The 18,537-nt window shown below is 40.2% G+C and overlaps 1 protein-coding gene across 1 annotated transcript in view; it reads right to left on the bottom strand.

Moving 5' to 3' along the window:
- The window catches only part of LOC134796421 (5-hydroxytryptamine receptor), a 164,659-nt gene that overhangs the window by 26,699 nt on the left and 119,423 nt on the right, over positions 1 to 18,537 (bottom strand). Inside the window, exon 3 of the mRNA XM_063768625.1 lies at positions 4,182 to 4,355. Coding sequence (XP_063624695.1) covers positions 4,182 to 4,355 — 174 coding nt within the window. The remainder of the gene's footprint in view (positions 1 to 4,181; positions 4,356 to 18,537) is intronic.

An 18,537-nucleotide genomic window follows, 5' to 3' on the forward strand; every position in this document is an offset into this window, starting at 1 on the left:
AAGAAGCCACTGGTATTCCAAGAGAGCTAACAAGTTCACCAACTCTGCAAGACCGAAACGATCAGTGAATCTAGAATTGAATTAATTAGATCTGTACTGCGAAGTCGGGAGGCCAATTCGAACGTACACTGACATCAGAATGATATTTGAATCATGTTATAAAAATTTAGTTATCGTATGTCTCGCCGTTAGATAAGTAAGAAGTATTAATCCTTTTATCAAGTGACTTTTAACCACTATTATCAGTTTTCGATACCTTATGAATATAAACTATTGCTGCTATATAATCTAGCTGCCCAGATACCTATAAAAAGGACTCCTGTTCCATTGATTTTGAATCTTTTGATAAATCAAAATTGCATTTGTCATAATCAAGTTTTGATTCATGAGCGGCTAGAGGATATAAATAAATATGTTGGTATAATTGAGAACTGCAAATGACCACGAAATCAGATTAAAAAGATATGCAGCTCCGATGCGGTTCAAAAAAAGTAAGTTCCTGAGCATTTTCAACTTAAATGTATTCAAATTCCTATTAATTTATGTTCAGTCAATACTTCGGTAATTACGGAACAATTCCATTTGGACTGCTCATGTGAATATTACATTCATAACGGTCTGATGAAATTTTGCGTAATAATTGCCAAATAGGCACGTTAATATTAGACACAGATTGTAAATAGTTCGCGTGTACTGTCGGAAACAGATAATTGGGAAGTTATGTACATTATTTAGATACCTAGCTTGTTCAAAAGATATGTGAGCGGGAATAATTACAATAGACTAGACATGTGTGTATGCCTGTGTAATTTTACAAAGGGACCTCCCTTTAAGGTTAAGGTAGTTCACCTATAAACAATTGAAGGCAAATATTAGTAATTAACCTATACCTACCTATGGATTACCTATGGATCGATGTTGTCTGGAATAAATGATTTATTATTATTAACCATATTGCACGTATGAAAAACGATACATGGACCAAAAAGATAACCGCATGGAGCCGCCCTACCGGCAAGAGAAAGCAAGGAAAGCCAGCGCAGAGATGGTGTGAGGAAATTGTAAAAAGAGCAGGACACGATTGGATGGAAAAGGCAACTGATTAGAGACCTGTGGAGAAAAATGGAGGAGGCCTTTACTCTGTAGAGAGGTCCTTAATAATAGTTATGTTTGCATGCAACATAAATTGACTTCTATTAATTAAATTATGTAACGTGTGATTATAATTGTAATGTTACTGAAATTTTATTAAGGAATAAACAAGGCTTAATTATAAAATTATTATTAGTACTTAAAGCCGATTTCTAAATGTAGCAACACTGCGCAGTCACAGTGGTCCGACGGTCTTTGCCGTGTACCGAGCTACTAACAATGCGATGACAGCGATGTATGCAGGCTCGGGTGCGCGCGACCCCCCCGTCCCCCACATCGAACGACTGTGGTGTACTGTGTAGAGTAGCGTGTGTGTGTGTGTGTGCTGTGTAGTGTTCGGTGAGGTAAAGGCCAAAACACTGTCGATTATCAATTTGTTACATTTAGTGGCAAAAATGTACAGTCAAACCTGTAACAATACTACAAGAAGTAATCACCGAAGATTGCTGTTTCTCGATCTGCCGATGCGGAAACTACTATTATCCCGAAGAAAAGCTCGGCGGATTTTTATCACGCGTTGTTGGATTTTCGACTTTAAGCCTTGGTCGTTAGATCGAATTTAGAGTGCGGACAGATTCAAGCGCTTTTTTAACGCGCGTTGAAAAAGCTCTCATTCGAATGGGGGCTAACTAACGCGACCATTTCCCGGCCGCTGTTTCATTTTACGCTATGAAGGTTCTTGGTTCTTGTGAAATACTGGTGGCCATTACGTTGACTCTTGTTACTGTAGTCTTTCAATATTGGAGTTATGAACAAAGTTAGATTTTGCACTATTTTACGATGTGGTGTCGGAAAAATAGGAATTTCAGCTCATATTAATCAGATTGGATCGGATGAATACAAAATATCCGGATAGTGATTCAATGTTCGACACAAAAAATATAATTGAGAATATTATAAATGAAATAATTTAGATAAAATAAATACATACCTGGTAGATCCCAATAATTTTAAAAGTTGTAATGACGTATTCCTGATAATAATTCGAGTATTATATAGTGTATTATATTATAGAATAGAATATAATAGAATTTCTTTATTTGCCAGAATACGTATGGTACAAGATGACAAAGGTATATTGATATTACTTATGCCATTTTAAACAAATTTCATTTTTTTTTTATTTGAAGATTCTGAAAGTGCGTAGGTAGAATAATTTAACACTTACCTGTATTTTGTCACCCCTTCTACTGACCAAGAATATGTCAAGATTCCTTCTACTTATAATACTTAGCAAATCTTCCATAACAATTGTATGTATGTAACAGTCCGGTTACGGCTAGGGCAGTTAGTTACGAAATTCATCCCCTATAGACTTTTACGCGGAGAAAGTCGTGGGAGCTAATTCCCTATACTTGTACAGTTTTAAATGCCTACACAATAACAGATACTGTCAGCAACACGGACCCGATTTATCTGTAACAAATATCACGAGCCACGCTGCTGACCGTACAAAATAGCTGTATCGTGGCCATTCAGTACCTATCTGGCTGTGCGCCAACCGCCAGTGCCAACATTCATATATACTTGATTAGAAATAAAGCCACTCGACTACAAAATAATGTTTTATTCGTACAAAGTTTACAAACACGTTCATGTTTTATTAATCGGTGAGCCCGCATATTTTGATTGCTGGCAAATAAAACATAAAAGCATCGGGATTCGTGTATCGGAATAGGCGAAATAGAAATATGTTGCGTTTGTACAATCTATCGCCTAGATATGTACCTGTTAACGATCTAACCTGTATGGTAGAGCGCCGGATTGCAGATTTGAGATAGAACGGTTCAGAAGAGTTTTTTTATGCAAGTACAAAATTAAATGAGAATTCCGTACTATTTCCTACAGGCACCTCATAGTTAAAAAATATACGCGTAGACTATAGCCAGCGTCGATCCAACGTTAAATACGATAAATAAAAATAACATAACATTCCATTAAACATGTCACATATGTCACCAATTATTTTTAATTCGTGTAAAACAATTCATATTTCGTAAAATTTAGAAAAAGAGATACCTAGCACTATATTATTTGTTTGAGAACTCATGCAAAATACGCTTCGCGCATATCTATAGTAAAGAGTGACAGAGATATCACTATATGCTACTGATAACTCACCAACTATATTGGCGAGGATGACCCCCGCCAACACCACGGAGGTGACCGCCATGAGGACGAGCGACGTGACGTTGAAGTCTGTGACGTTGGCGCTGGTGCCGTTACAGCCCCACGCCACCGCGTCCTTCCACGAGCAGTTCGCGAGGAACCATTCCGTCCTAAGTGTTGTTCACTTATGGAACATATATATACTGACACTGAGAGAGATAGCACTATGCTACTGATAAGTTACCAGCTATAGTGGCGAGGATGACCCCCGCCAACACCACGGAAGTGACTGCCATGAGGACGAGCGACGTGACGTTGGAGTCTGTGACGTTGGCGCTGGTGCCGTTGCAGCCCCACGCCACCGCGTCCGTCCACGAGCAGTTCGCGAGGAACTATTCCGTTCTAGTGTCGTTCGCTAATGGCACATATACTGACACTGACAGAGACAGCACTACTGATAACTTACCAACTATAGTGGCGAGGATGACCCCCGCCAACACCACGGAGGTGACCGCCATGAGGACGAGCGACGTGACGTTGGAGTCTGTGACGTTGGCGCTGGTGCCGTTACAGCCCCACGCCACCGCGTCCTTCCACGAGCAGTTCGCGAGGAACCATTCCGTCCTAAGTGTTGTTCACTTATGGAACATATATATACTGACACTGAGAGAGATAGCACTATGCTACTGATAAGTTACCAACTATAGTGGCGAGGATGACCCCCGAAAACACCACGGAGGTGACTGCCATGAGGACGAGCGACGTGACGTTGGAGTCTGTGACGTTGGCGCTGGTGCCGTTGCAGCCCCACGCCACCGCGTCCGTCCACGAGCAGTTCGCGAGGAACTATTCCGTTCTAGTGTCGTTCATTTATGGCACATATACTGACACTGACAGAGACAGCACTACTGATAACTTACCAACTATAGTGGCGAGGATGACCCCCGCCAACACCACGGAGGTGACCGCCATGAGGACGAGCGACGTGACGTTGGAGTCTGTGACGTTGGCGCTGGTGCCGTTGCAGCCCCACGCCACCGCGTCCGTCCACGAGCAGTTCGCGAGGAACCATTCCGTCGTAGTGTCGACGTCATCTGAAATGAATGGAAGGTTTTTAGTAATTGTGTTTTGAGGTCATGAGTCATTAGTCATTTTTTGGGGCCAAGCTAGTCTCCTAGTCAGCGAATCGCCTGATGGTAACCTTTAGACATCCGTACTCTGGAAGGATTGTAAGTGCGTTGCCGGATTTAAGATGGGTGTACATCCTTTTCTTGAAGGTTTGGAGGTCAGTTGGAGGTTTTCTTGGTCCTGAAATTCTAAGGCTCAGTTCATTCAACAGTTTAGATGTCGATGCAGGAAGCTTCTGGAGAAAGGCACGTACCTAAGGATATTCCTTCACTCTTATTTTGGTCACGTGTAAAATACTGGACATAACCTTTGACTTGACCCTCGTTTTGAATTTCTTAAATATAATCTCAACTATTGCGCTCTGACTGCTCTGAGGAATCTGGTCGATTTAAGGGTTGGATAACAAAGTAGACATATACCTAATTGATTGGAGTGGATTGGAAATATAGATAAAAAAATTACAATGATTGCTTCTGTTGTATGGAGTGTATTCAAGAAACCACTCGTGGATAAACGGATATTAATTAGGGTCGGTTGCACCAAACTGTTCGTATCGTTAAAGAGTTCGCTAAATTTTTATGTATGGAAAGTTTCATAGTAAAGCGCCGGGGCGCGCCGGCTGACGTTGATCAGTCTGTCAAATGTGGTTGGTGCAACTGGCCCTTAATCTCTCAAAAATCATGATCATGACATACAAAAACTAAATAAAACTAAAACTAAATATAAAGTATGTATGTATGTATGTATAAACTCTTTATTGTACAAAACACAAAACACAAATTTATGGCACAGGATTTAAAGTAATATTATATGAACTAGACGAATTAGAAATCCGCCAGATACTAAAAATAAAAAATTCCAACAGCTCTTTTAAACCCAACAGATTCCTTTATAAATTTTACCGTAATTTATATCGTAATAGTTTTCAGAGAAATGCGATGCGTTCTTTTATTCCTTTCTATATAGTTCAAAGGAAAAAGAGATTAAGCACAATGGCAACTAGAATATCGTTAGGGCGTCTTTCCCTTAGTTGTGGTTTAACCCCGTCGGGAAATTAGATCTTTAGCTCAAAAGAATCCTAGCCTTGGATTACCGCGCGTAGATTCCGTTTTATGTTTAAAAACACTAATCATCGGATTTCTTTTACATTTTTATACTACACTGTGAGCATTGGATATTTTTTTAATAAAAACAGCCTATAAACTTACAAAAATGTTCACAAAGTTTGAACTAGCGTCTTCATTTAATTTAATTCCATTCATTTCATTTCATTCATTCATTTCACCTTTCGCGGCTAACGTCATAATCCTTAGGACACCCGTCGGAATTTCTTTAATAATGTCAACCAGGATAAATTAAGCTATGGGTTAATTGCATCTCTTTAAGTTATTGGTTGGATACAACGTGGATTATAATTTGTTCCACAATAGATACAAACAACAGCCTAGACTTTAGCCCTCAGTATTTCCTTATTTCAGTTATTTTCGTGAATAGGTACAGTGAGCTGCAAAATTAATTAGCTGAAATTATAAATCAATTCATTGATAAAGTCACCATGCACTTTTGCGGCTGATGGTACATGTCATAAAAGAAAAACGTTGATGGCTGAGTATTGAATGGTGGAGTGGAACTTATGTACGGAATATCATTTGATACATCCACGAAGAAATTCAAAGATAGGTTGATATGTGAAGTCTCCAACCCGCATTGGATCCACGTGGGATGTGGGAAATGTGCCCAAAAGTGGGACGTATAGGCTGAAATATATTATACATGTGATAAAAATAGACACAACCATAAAAATAGACATAACATAAATCGTAAATAATTATGGTGCTTTGGAGTCATGTTACTTGCTCCATCTAAGTAACCGATCCGTGACCGTATTGCAGGAATCCCCTGTTTTAATAACTCTGCGCTATGTTTGCGTCTGCGTTCTCAACGATGTGTATGAAGCCAATGAACTACAGAGGCATGTCATTTTTCTTGTCGTTCTGAAGTTTGTGAGATCCGTTAATTAAATATATTTCATGCTAGAAAGTGACGTTTTTTAACACAAAATATTATGTTGTTTTGAGTACTCCTTGAACGTGATATCTATCAGAGTTGGAACGTTAATTGCAATTGCCCATTAACCAGTACAAATTGAACCGTAAACGGTAACGGACGGTTACAGTTGACGGTTCAATTTGTACTGGTTTGGTCAAGAATGGTCAATTGCATTAACATTTCAGCCAACAGTGATATCTATAGTCTGTCAAGCTTTTTCCGTCAGTAGAAAAAAGTGGTAAATTAAAAAAATGTAGGCGCGAAGGTCCCATAGATTATGACTTATGACTAGATTTTCTACTGACAAAGTTGAACCGGCAAATCGGAAGACCGGCTATATTCAGGTTATATTTCAGTTGAAAAATTTATAAATAGTGAAGTTTCTAACACATCTTCTTCTTCTTCCTGGCCATTATTATTCCCATCTCTAGTTGGGGTCGGCCCTCCTTATACCATTCCGCCACTTTATGCGGTCAGCTGTCATACTTTTATCTATGCCTGCTGCCTCCATGTCTCTTTTAACGGTGCTGCTCCAAGTTGTGAGGGGTCGTCCTCGGCCTCGGCTACCCTCCCTTATGTTTAGTACAGCTCTTGTCATGTGGCTTTCATCACGTCTCATGACGTGGCCATACCAGCGTAGGCGGCCTTCCGCCAATTTGTCGCTAACGTTAGCGACCTTAAATGTTCCTCTGATGTAGGTGTTTCGTACTTTGTCAAGTCTGGTGACGCCGCCCGCCCAGCGCAGCATCTTCATCTCAGTAGTGTGAAGTTTTTGCTCGTCAGCTTTCCTTAAACCCCAGCATTCTGATCCATATAACAGCGCTGGTCTTACGGCTTGTTTATAGATCTGACCTTTAGTTCTTATAGGTATTCGGGGATCACATAAGACACCAGAGAGTGATCTCCACTGAAGCCAGGCTGATGAGATTCGGTGCTGGATGTCCTTCTCTGCGGTAGTCTGCGGTGACACTATAGATCCCAGATATTTAAACGACTCCACCTGCTTGAGTGGGACTCCTTCGATACACGGCGGTACAGTGGTACTTAGCCCTGTATTTGTTAAGTGGCAGAACATATATTCGGTTTTCTCCCGACTGATTCTAAGTCCCTGTGTTTCTAAGGCTGTTACCCACCTATTTAATTCAGCTTGTAGGTCCTGGAGGGACTCGGCAATCAAGACTATGTCATCCGCGTATAACAGTGTCCATGGTGCGGGTTTCTGTAAATCTCTAGTTAAATAGTCCATGACTATGTTGAAGAGTAGGGGGCTTAGTGCCGAGCCTTGGTGCACACCAACCTTAACTTCGAAGTCACCCGTGACGCCTGCAGGGCTTACGACTCGGGTCGTTATGTCCCGGTACAAGTCCTGTATAGCCTCTATATAATGTTCTGGGATGTTTTGCGCTCTTAATGCCTGCCAAATGAGTTCTCGTGGTACACGGTCGAAGGCCTTCTCAAGATCAACAAATACCATGTGAAGGTCCTGTTTCTTGGATTTGTATTTCTCGATTAAGATCTTGACCGTATGGATTGCGTCTATTGTGCTCACTCCGCTACTGAATCCGCATTGGTTCGGTGTTATATTAATCAGTTTCTTAAGTCGGTCAACGAGTATACCTTCATACAGTTTCAAGGTATGCGAAGTGAGTTTAATGCCCCGATAATTACCACAGTTTGCCACATCTCCCTTATTCTTGTAGAATGGTATTAGATTGCTAGATCTCCACATGTCTGGTATGTGTTTGCTAAGAAATATTGTGTTAACTAGCTTCGTGAGCCACTGTACCCCTGGTAACCCAGTCTTTTTCCACACTTCGATTGGTATTTCGTCGGGTCCGGTAGCTTTCCTGTTCTTCATTTTGGACAAGGCGATCTTAGTTTCCGTCATTGATATATCTTGGACAGGTCCCAAGATGGGTAAAAGTGGTGTAAGCTTGTGATGTGGAAATTCTTCGTTAAGCAATTGGTGATAATACTCGAGCCATCTACCATTTATATCCCCGTCGGAGGTCAAGAGCCTTCCAGAGTTATCCTTGATATATTTGTTGTGTTTAATATCTTTAGTGGCATTGTTACGGCATTTAGCTAGCTTGAATATCTCGGTTCCGGTTGTAGCATCTTCAAGTTTTTTGTAAAAGTTATTTTGGGCACTGGCTCTTGTGGTAGCGACCATTTTCTTCGCCTTTTTCTTAAGGATGTTATATGTATCTCTGTCACAGTCCAACCCCGTGTTCTGCCAGACTTTAAATGCATGTTTTTTCTCTATAAGTGATTTCCTTACATTATCGTCCCACCATTTTGGGTCTTTATCTGTTTTTAGTAAGCCTTTCGATATTCCCAGATGGGTTTTAGCAGTAACGGTGCAGAAATTGTGAAAATTTTGCCAAATTGTGCTAGCGTTGTTAGGAGCCTCGCTTATATCGTTCTTTAGATATTCTATTATCTTACTGTTGACTATATCGCCTACGGGATTAGACAGTTCTTGCCATTTTATTCGTGGCTGGCTTTTTTGCACTGAAGTTTCTAACACATATCAAAATAATTATAATAATATAATTATAATGTAAAATAATCTGATTCTTGTTTTATGATAATGGTCAATGGTCATATCAAGAACTTTCATTATAGACAGGTAGAATAGTACCCAGCTTATCTGATGGGGAATGAAGTTGTGAATGACATTCGGACCATATTCACCTTAACTCGAACTCGGCGCGTTAATTTAAGTTATTGCTCTTGGGAACTTATTATTCTTATTAACTTCAGGTCCCACTCGAGTTTGTATGACATTGGGATTTACGAACTCATTGTAGCGTACGAGTTTAGTTTGAAATCTTTTATTTTATTTTATTAAGCTGTAAGCTTTGTGGCAGCCCATTCCAACTTACATTGTGATATCATAATGATATTTCAAATATGTTGTTTCAAATTGCTGTCACATAATTTAGATATTGCACTGCAATACTGCAGCAGTATTGCTGGCGTAGTCTGAATCCGAACGAGACCTGTATTTCATAGTGTACGTAATAAAGAAATAGTTTCCTTTGTGATTCTTCGTGTTTTCGGTAGTTCCGGAGTTGAAGAAATCTGGAAAATCGGTAGTCTCCATAATTTCAGCACACATTTATATTTCAGGGACAGGCTCACAAGCCACGACACTCGTGTATTCTCGTCACGTAGCACAGCCAAACAAGGAAACGTAGTTAGAGCGCCGCCACATGACGCCAACTCATATGACATGAAGATTCTCCTTTACCTGTACTGCTATTTCTTATGCAAAATAAAATTGTAACCATTGTCATCAATCATCAATGGCCACTGCATCCCTGACGGATGATTGTTGCAACGTTGTGGCAAGAGCGGTTGAGACGGCCAATGCCTTTCAGCTTAAGGCTATACAAGCCTATCGCGGCACTTCTTGCCGCATAAGGGTAACATTCCATTTCTGACCGCACTGCACTACTAGTACGAAACGCGTCGGTGTTATTGTCAATTTCCATAGTAAAATGAATGGTAGTGCTGCTGTCGTTGGAAATGGACTGTCACCTTAAGTCCCATGTATGAGTTTGTTGAGCCTCTGGATTTGAGACCAGGGCCCTATTTCATCAACGTGACAGGTGCGACATTTGTCGACATCACTGTTACTGACGTCACAGGCCGCCATAGGCTACGGTAACCGCTTACCATCAGACGGGCGGTGTGGTTGTTTGCCACCAACATGTTAATTAAAAAAAAACTCCACTATATCGCCAGTAAATAAGTACTTATTTTGCGAAGCTAATGAATGAATGAATGAATGAAAATCTTTATTTCAGGCAACTAATGGCCCATACATAAATACCTTAAAACTAACTATTTTATAAAAATATATTTTAAAACTAAACACTATAGATCACATTATGGTTGCGATGCATTACGCAACCCCGCAGTGTCAGGGAGCCGGCCGCGGAACCGCCGAAACTTGACACCCTTCGGCCAAAACTCCTCCTTGGTGAAGGTCGCTAGATGTTCAGTCGGAACGCTCACCACAAACGATTTAAAATTCGCATTGTGTCCATGATTGTGTGTAATGACAATTGTCACAAGAAATACGATAATTGTCACGAAACTCCGACACAGAACTCATTTGCTGTCAAGAATTACCGAAAGTTCTTTGAAATCTTGTGACAATTGTCATCATTATCATCATAAACATCACAAGAGAAATACCTGATTTTTGCCGATATAATAAAGTTTTTTTAAATAATACAATGATGGTGACAAACAGGTATACGGCCCGCCCGATGGTAAGCGATAACCGTAGCCCATGGATGCCTGTAACGTCAGCAACAATGAGACTTGTCGAATTGTCGCACCTGTCACGTTGGTGAAATAGGGGCCAGGCTACCAGCCTGGTGACGCTTGTGCCTTTTACGTTTCATGGTTTCCAGCCACACTAAGAATATAATAAAATATAGAGCGTTTATTCGAGGCAAAATAAAAGAAGAAAATAACACGTGACACAACTTAACATATAAGCCGCGAAATGGTCGTGTTTCTGTACTCCCACGCATAGATCTTTCTTTTATTAGCTATTATAATCAAGAGCAAATGCTATATAGCAGGAGATCTAAGGTCCCGTTTTCTAAGGTCCCCTTGCATTTTGGAGACAAAGCAAACCGCTTGGAACAGGTGTTCCTGGGGGTGACCTGAGCTGATTAAGCCCGGTTGCCCCCCAGTAGGTGGGCAGGGGAGGGGGGGTAAAAGTGCCTCCGGCGCGCCTCACTCTAAGCTTTATCTGCATACATCTCGCAACTATATCAAGTTTGGTGTCATTTTCGTATAATTCGAGGATGAAGAATTCATTTCTGTGACTAAATTTTCACTCACCCATACAAAAAATTCGAAAAATTCAAAATTCAAAAAAAATCTTTAGATTTTTTTTTTCGAAAATCCTCTACAAAATGTATACTATGATGATTTGCTCTAGAAAAAAAATACCTGTGAATAGCTCAGTTCTCCTACTATACAGAATAGTAAACTTGTCAAACATTTTTTTTCATAACTCTGTTAAAAATAATGTTTTGTGTCGCGCGGCGTACTTGCATTGTAAGAGTGGTATGCAACGTTTAGGATTTTTAAGTATGTTTAGATGATTTCTGATAAGTTGTTATTCATCTGGTGGTAGATTACATTAATAAATTACTTCTGGACGTGATATATATACAAATATAAATTAAATATATAAATAAAGATGTTGGGAAAACTTTCGCTAATAGAGTTAAGTATTATAGATGTGATAAAATTAACATAGGAGATGTTTGACAAAAAATGCGGGTTAAAATAAGATATTATATGGTTCGTAATTGCCATTACATGCCCATGGGACTGTGCATTTTAGGTTTTTTTTAATGCAATTGCACCTCCCTGCGCATTTTGTTTTGCAGCGGCAACGAATAAGCTCTAAACAAGCAGCAGCCGCCGCAGGTAGGCTTGTCCATATGGGCTCCCAATAACCTTGTTGTTTGGACCAGCCCCAGTCAGCAGGGCATGGTGGCTGTTGCTGAGGGGCTATAATCTGTCCCCAAACATAGACCAAATCGCGCCGTGCGCCAAAAACCGCCGTGTCGCCGAAATAATTTTCAATCAGGTTGACAAGGTGCAGAAAACCCTAGAGGCAAAGCAAACCGCTCTATGTGCGTTCCTTGATGTTGAAGGTGCTTTCGACAATACGCCCACAGAGACCATACTCAATGGTATGAAATCAAAGGGAGTAGACGAAACCACCAGATGGGTACATAGCATGCTCTCAAACAGAGTAGCCACTCTGACCATCAATACTATATATAGAGCATGAATTTTATACCACTAAAGGGTGCCTACAAGAAGGCGTTTTATCCCCACTATTACCCAAGTAGCATGGAAGTGTCGGCAACATCAATATAGCAGCCAATTAAGAACTTAGAGTGATTTAAGGGACGTATAAGAGTGTCAGAAAAGATTTAAGCTGTATAAAAGGTACTTTACAGACATTATACAGCTCAAGCTGTATAAAATCATTATAAAGGATTCTGCGGAAGCATGGGGTGCTTTATCAGAATATAAAAAATCTACTATAAAACTAAAAGTGTTGTGAGAGACTACAAGCTAATTCTATCGTAAAAGCTGTATACAGGCTGTATTGTAGTAACACTTGGCACTTTTAGCTGTACAAAAGTATCTGTCAACTCCGTTTTAAAACATTAAGTGTTGTGAAACACTACAAGCTAATTTTATCGTAAAAGCTGTATACAGGCTGTATTGTAGTATCACTTGGCACTTGTAGCTGTACAAATGTATCTGTCAACCCCGTTTTAAAGCTATTTCTTATGGCGTAATCTTACTCTCCTATAAGAATAGTAGTTGTATAACTTCTGTCTGTAAGGGTATTATAAAACCAAATGAATAAATGGCAGCTATAGTACAGCTTTTTTCTGTATTACTGATAGAGTCGCTTATAACAATCTTTTGGCGTAATTTTACACTCGTATAAGTATAGTAGTGTAATGATTTCTGAAAATAAGTGTATTATGAAACTAAAGGAATATATGACAGTTACAGTACAGGTTTTTTATTTGTTATACGGATCTCTAAAGAGAATTATAACTTATGTACGGAGAACCGAAATACAGCCAAACGAATACAAATATTCTATTATAAAGCTGTTTTAATTACAAAAGCTGTAAAAGACACTCCATTTATTACACATCACAGCTACTAAGATTATAATGCTCTCCAACTATCCTGTAGGCTGTTTAAAAATTGTCGCCATTTTACAATAAAAAAAAAAACGTATTTGTAAATATAATTAAAGAAATACTTGCAAATATTTAGCAGACTAACGCCGTGTTATGATTACCAGCTGAAATAAATTGTTTAGCCTCAGAATTAATATTTATAAATATTTTTGATACGCTAACCTTAAAAACAAACAGTAACTTTACCGATTTTTGATATTTTCCTTATGGTTTCTCTTTGTTATTTTGCAGGCGCGTAAATATTTTCCCAGAAAAGATACACAGGTTCACAATAAATAATAATCCGCACTTACCAATAATGTAATATTCCATTCAAGTCCTGTATAATATTTACTTTTACTTTTACCATCCACTATAACACTTTATTGTCGCCATTACTATATTACGAATGAACAAGATTAAGACATTTTAGTTTCTTAAATGATTATTATTCTCTTGTAATTCTTTCTTATAACTCATTTAAAACTTATATTCTTATATCGTACTTACAAGAGATTATCTGTAGTGTTAAGGTTTCCTGTTACACCGAAATATAGCTGTAATGCAGCTATTATGCAGCTTATGTATTGCTTATACAGCTACTCTACAGCTCTAATAACGCCAAAGGCTGTATAATTTGGGCCCTTTTTTTACTTATAAGGGCTGTATAAGCGCTTATACAGCCTTTGTACAGCCTAACTGTACAGCTTATAGTATACAAATAAACTTTAATACAGCTTATATACAGCTTGCAATGCTACTTGGGTATGGACCCTAGCAGTGGACCAACTTCTTGCAATCATGTCAGGCCAAGACTTTGATACCTACACAAGGATATGCCGACGACCTTGTAATCATCGTCAAAGGCCCTTGCCTCAACACAATATCCAACCTAATGCAAGGAGCTCTAAACACAATATTCAAATGGTGTAGAGAAAATCACTTGTCCATTAATCCGAGCAAGACTGTAATAGCCATTTAACCATTCACAAGGAAACGGAAGCTCGATAAACTCACAAAACCAAGACTTAATGGACAAATAATACCGTTCTCGGCAGAGGTCAAGTATCTAGGGGTTAGGGAATGCAAATTGGTTATTTTCGGTTATTTTTTGTATGGAAATTATCGGTTATTAACCGATTTCGGTTAATAACCGATAATTTCCATACAAAAAATAACCGAAAATAACCGATTTACATTCCCTACTAGGGGTCACCTTTGACCAAAAGTTAACTTGGAACCCTCACCTGAGAAACATTATACAAAAAGTGAAAATGGCCATGTGGTCATGCTGTCGAATGGCAGGAGCAAGATGGGGCTTAAGATCCAAATTGATATGTGGTTATACACAGCGGTAGTGAGGCCAATTGTCACCTACGCCTCCGCAGTCTGGTGTAACAAAACCAGCCAAAAGACAGCAATAGACACTCTAAAAAGCCTGTAACGCACGGCTTGTTTAACAGTAACAGGCGCCTACTCCTCGACACCGGGAGCGGCCCTAGATGCACTGCTGGACATCATACCACTCCACTTGCAGGTGCAAAAGGAGGCCAAGCAGTGCCTCTACAGAATATGCACGCTAAACAGGCCAAAATGGCGCTCTCAGGCATTAACCAATCTAAAGGCCTGGGTTTTTGCGAATAGAGCCCTTAGCATGCCCACTGATGACGCTCACACCGAATGTCATCTCACCAAACTGTACACAGTAGAAATACCTCCTAGAGACAAATGGATCAACAACCAAATGTACGTCGAAGAGGGAAGCCACATCTGATATACAGATGCTTCCAAGAAAGGCAATGATGTAGGATGTGGGATCTATGGTGAGAGATCTAAGCTCAGAGCTAGCGTCAGCATGGGCATATTGGCCTCAATCTTCCAGGCAGAAGTCTTCGCCGTCAACAAATGTGCGGAGATCAACCTGGATAGAAACCTAAGACACCAGCTTATCTACATCAACTCAGAAAGCCAGGCTGCTCCGCTGGCACTAGAATTCCTTGAGTCAAACTCAAAACTAGTCCAGAACTGTAAAACAAACCTAAATGCACTGGTTTACTCCAACAAAGTTACACTTAGATGGGTACCAGGGCACTCCGACATTAACGGAAACGAAGAAGCGGACGAACTTGTTAGAAAGGGCGCAGACACACCCCTGGTCGGCCCAGAACCCTTCTGTGGAAGCACAAAACGAGATGCATATTCTCTGCTCAGCAACTTAGAAAAAACGAGAGCAATCGATTGGTGGAAGTTCGTTAAAGGACAAGAACACTCGAAAGCTCTGATCAAAGGGTTCAACAGCAAAACTGCTAAGGAGCTTTTAAGACTCAAAAGGCACAAAACCTGCGCGGTGACCAGAATACTGACTGGACACTGCAAGTTAAACAAACATATATGTTTCAAATTGGCAAGAAACAAGATGCGACATGCAGGTTCTGTCAGGAGTCAGAGGAGACTGCAATGCACATTCTCTGTTCTTGTGGACTACTAATGTCAAAAAGAAGTACCTATCTAGGGCGACACGTAGTGCAACCCTATGAGGTACAAAACATTACGGCCCAAAGAATCTGGAACTTTCTGGATGCAACGGGCATTAGTAATGAACTTAAAGGGCCGTCACAATAAATCAATGCTGGTCAATGCGACACTCAAAGGCCCACAACACCACAATAATAATAATAATGTCCCGCGGGGGCAGCTTGTGGCGAGCTGACGGTGAGTGATGACGCCGCGGACCCCTATTCCAGAGGGCCCTGTCATCTGGCCCTCGCCTCTGTGCTTGCCTTGATTGGCCGGCCAGAATGGAGTCGCAAGAGCGGGACCTATGCTCCAGGTTGGAAGTGTAAAATGTCATAACGCCGGCTGAACGGATTACCGGGATCTGGCTACCGCAGACTCACCTCTCGACAACCTCACAGCCACTCCAAAGTGTTGCCATGTTGTCGCACTGTGCGTGCGGCCATTGCGGGGCCCACTCAATGAGTTGGCGAGTCACCACCTGTCATTTACAATTTTGAGACTGATTGTCACGGCAGGTGTCCGCTAGTCTCTCCCATAGCCCATTATCCAGTCCATCCAACTTTCAAATCTATAGCCCATGACCTTAGTTCCCATCGCAGCACAAAAGTGCTGCACTGTAATAGTCTTTGCACCTGACGGGGACCATCTCCGGATGTATCACATTGTGCGTTCGGGGATAGTATCCACCACAGGTATCCCTTGCTTTTAGATTAACATGCCTTAAAGGGCCTCTGCGCTGTTGGCTTCGTCCCCACGTACGCCTCCCAAAGGTCCGGGACCCCATGGTCCAGAGATATGGAATAGACATGCAAATAATAATGTTAATTTTATCACATTTATAATACTTAACTCTGTTGGCGAAAGTTTTCCCAACATCTTTATTTATATATTTAATTTATATTTGTATATATATCACTTCCAGAAGTAATTTATTAATGTAATCTACAACCAGGCTCCAATTTCACCACGGTGACAGGTGCGACAATTGTAAAACATCACTGTTGCTGACGTCACAGGCATCCATGGGCTACGGTTGCCGCTTACCATCGGGCGGGCCGTATTCCTGTTTGCCACAATCATTGTATTATTTAAAGAACCTTTATTATATCGAAAAAAAAACAGATATTTCTTTTGCGAAGTTTCTGACAATTGTCAAGATTTAGAAGAATTGTAGGTAATTCTTGACAGGTAATGAGTTATATGTCGGAATTTCGTGACAATTGTAGTGTTTCTTGTGACAATTGTCATAAACTTAGCAAGAGAAATATCTGTTTTTTTCCGATATAATAAAGTTTTTTAAAATAATACAATGATGGTGGCAAACAGGAATACGGCCCGCCCGATGGTAAGCGGTAACCGTAGCCCATGGATGCCTGTGACGTCAGCAACAGTGATGTTTTACAATTGTCGCACCTGTCACCGTGGTGAAATTGGAGCCAGAAGAATAACAACTTATCAGAAATCATCTAAACATACTTAAAAATCCTAAACGCTGCATACCGCTCTTACAATGCAGGTACGCCGCGCGACACAAAACATTTTTAGGGTTCCGTACCCAAAGGGTAAAACGGGACCCTATTACTAAGACTTCGCTGTCCGTCCGTCCGTCCGTCCGTCTGTCACCAGGCTGTATCTCACGAACCGTGATAGCTAGACAGTTGAAATTTTCACAGATGATGTATTTCTGTTTCCGCTATAACAACAAATACTAAAAACAGAATAAAATAAAGATTTAAATGGGGCTCCCATACAACAAACGTGATTTTTGACCAAAGTTAAGCAACGTCGGGAGTGGTCAGTACTTGGATGGGTGACCGTTTTTTTTTTTTGCTTTTTTTTCGTTTTTTTTTTGCATTATGGTACGGAACCCTTCGTGCGCGAGTCCGACTCGCACTTGCCCGGTTTTTTTTAACAGAGTTATGAAAAAAAATATTTGACAAGTTTACTATTCTATATAGAAGGATAACTGGGCTATTCACAGGTATTTTTTTTCTAGAGCAAATCCTCATAGTTAAAATTTTTAGAGGATTTACGAAAAAAAAATTAAAAGATTTTTTTTTTGAATTTTGAATTGTCGAATTTTTTGTATGGGTGAGTGAAAATTTAGTCACAGAACTGAATTCTTCATCCTCGAATTACACGAAAAAGACACCAAACTTGATATAGTTGCGAGATGTATGCAGATATAAAGCTTAGAGTGAGGCGCGGCGGAGGCACTTTTACCCCCCCTCCCCTGCCCACCTGCTGGGGGGAACCTCTTGGCAACCGGGCTTAATCAGCTCAGATCACCCCCAGGAACACCTGTTCCAAGCGGTTTGCTTTGTCTCCAAAATGCAAGGTGGTGGACCTTAGATCTCCTGCTAATATAACTATAATTTCAATTAATTTCTCTTAATTAATTTTTCAGATATGTAAATAACTTTACAGAATCAGTGGCCCACAACTTTGATGTCAAAATGTAAGTTTGAATTTAACTCTTGGCCTAACGGTCGTATTACAACAAATTTAGGTCAAATCGACACCGATTCACGTTGGGATATTGAGATCAAACGGATCGTGACTGCCGTAATGCTTTGTAGACGGGGAGACGACGTTCACGTGACTTCGTCTAGTCATTGGATCTAATGAGTTGGCAGTATAGGTTATGCGACGTGCGGAAAGGAAGAAAAGGAGATATGACTGTGCTTGACGTGGGAAGGATGATATAATGGGCTGCCTACGAAGCAGGAGGTCAACGATAAAAGTTTGTATCATAAATTATTTTTTTGATAAAAAACTCATTTAAATACCTAATAGCTTGATATGGATAGGTACTCCCACATAACAT

This window comes from Cydia splendana, chromosome 13 (genome assembly GCF_910591565.1).
Source record: "Cydia splendana chromosome 13, ilCydSple1.2, whole genome shotgun sequence".
NCBI classification, from domain to species: Eukaryota; Metazoa; Arthropoda; class Insecta; order Lepidoptera; family Tortricidae; genus Cydia; species Cydia splendana.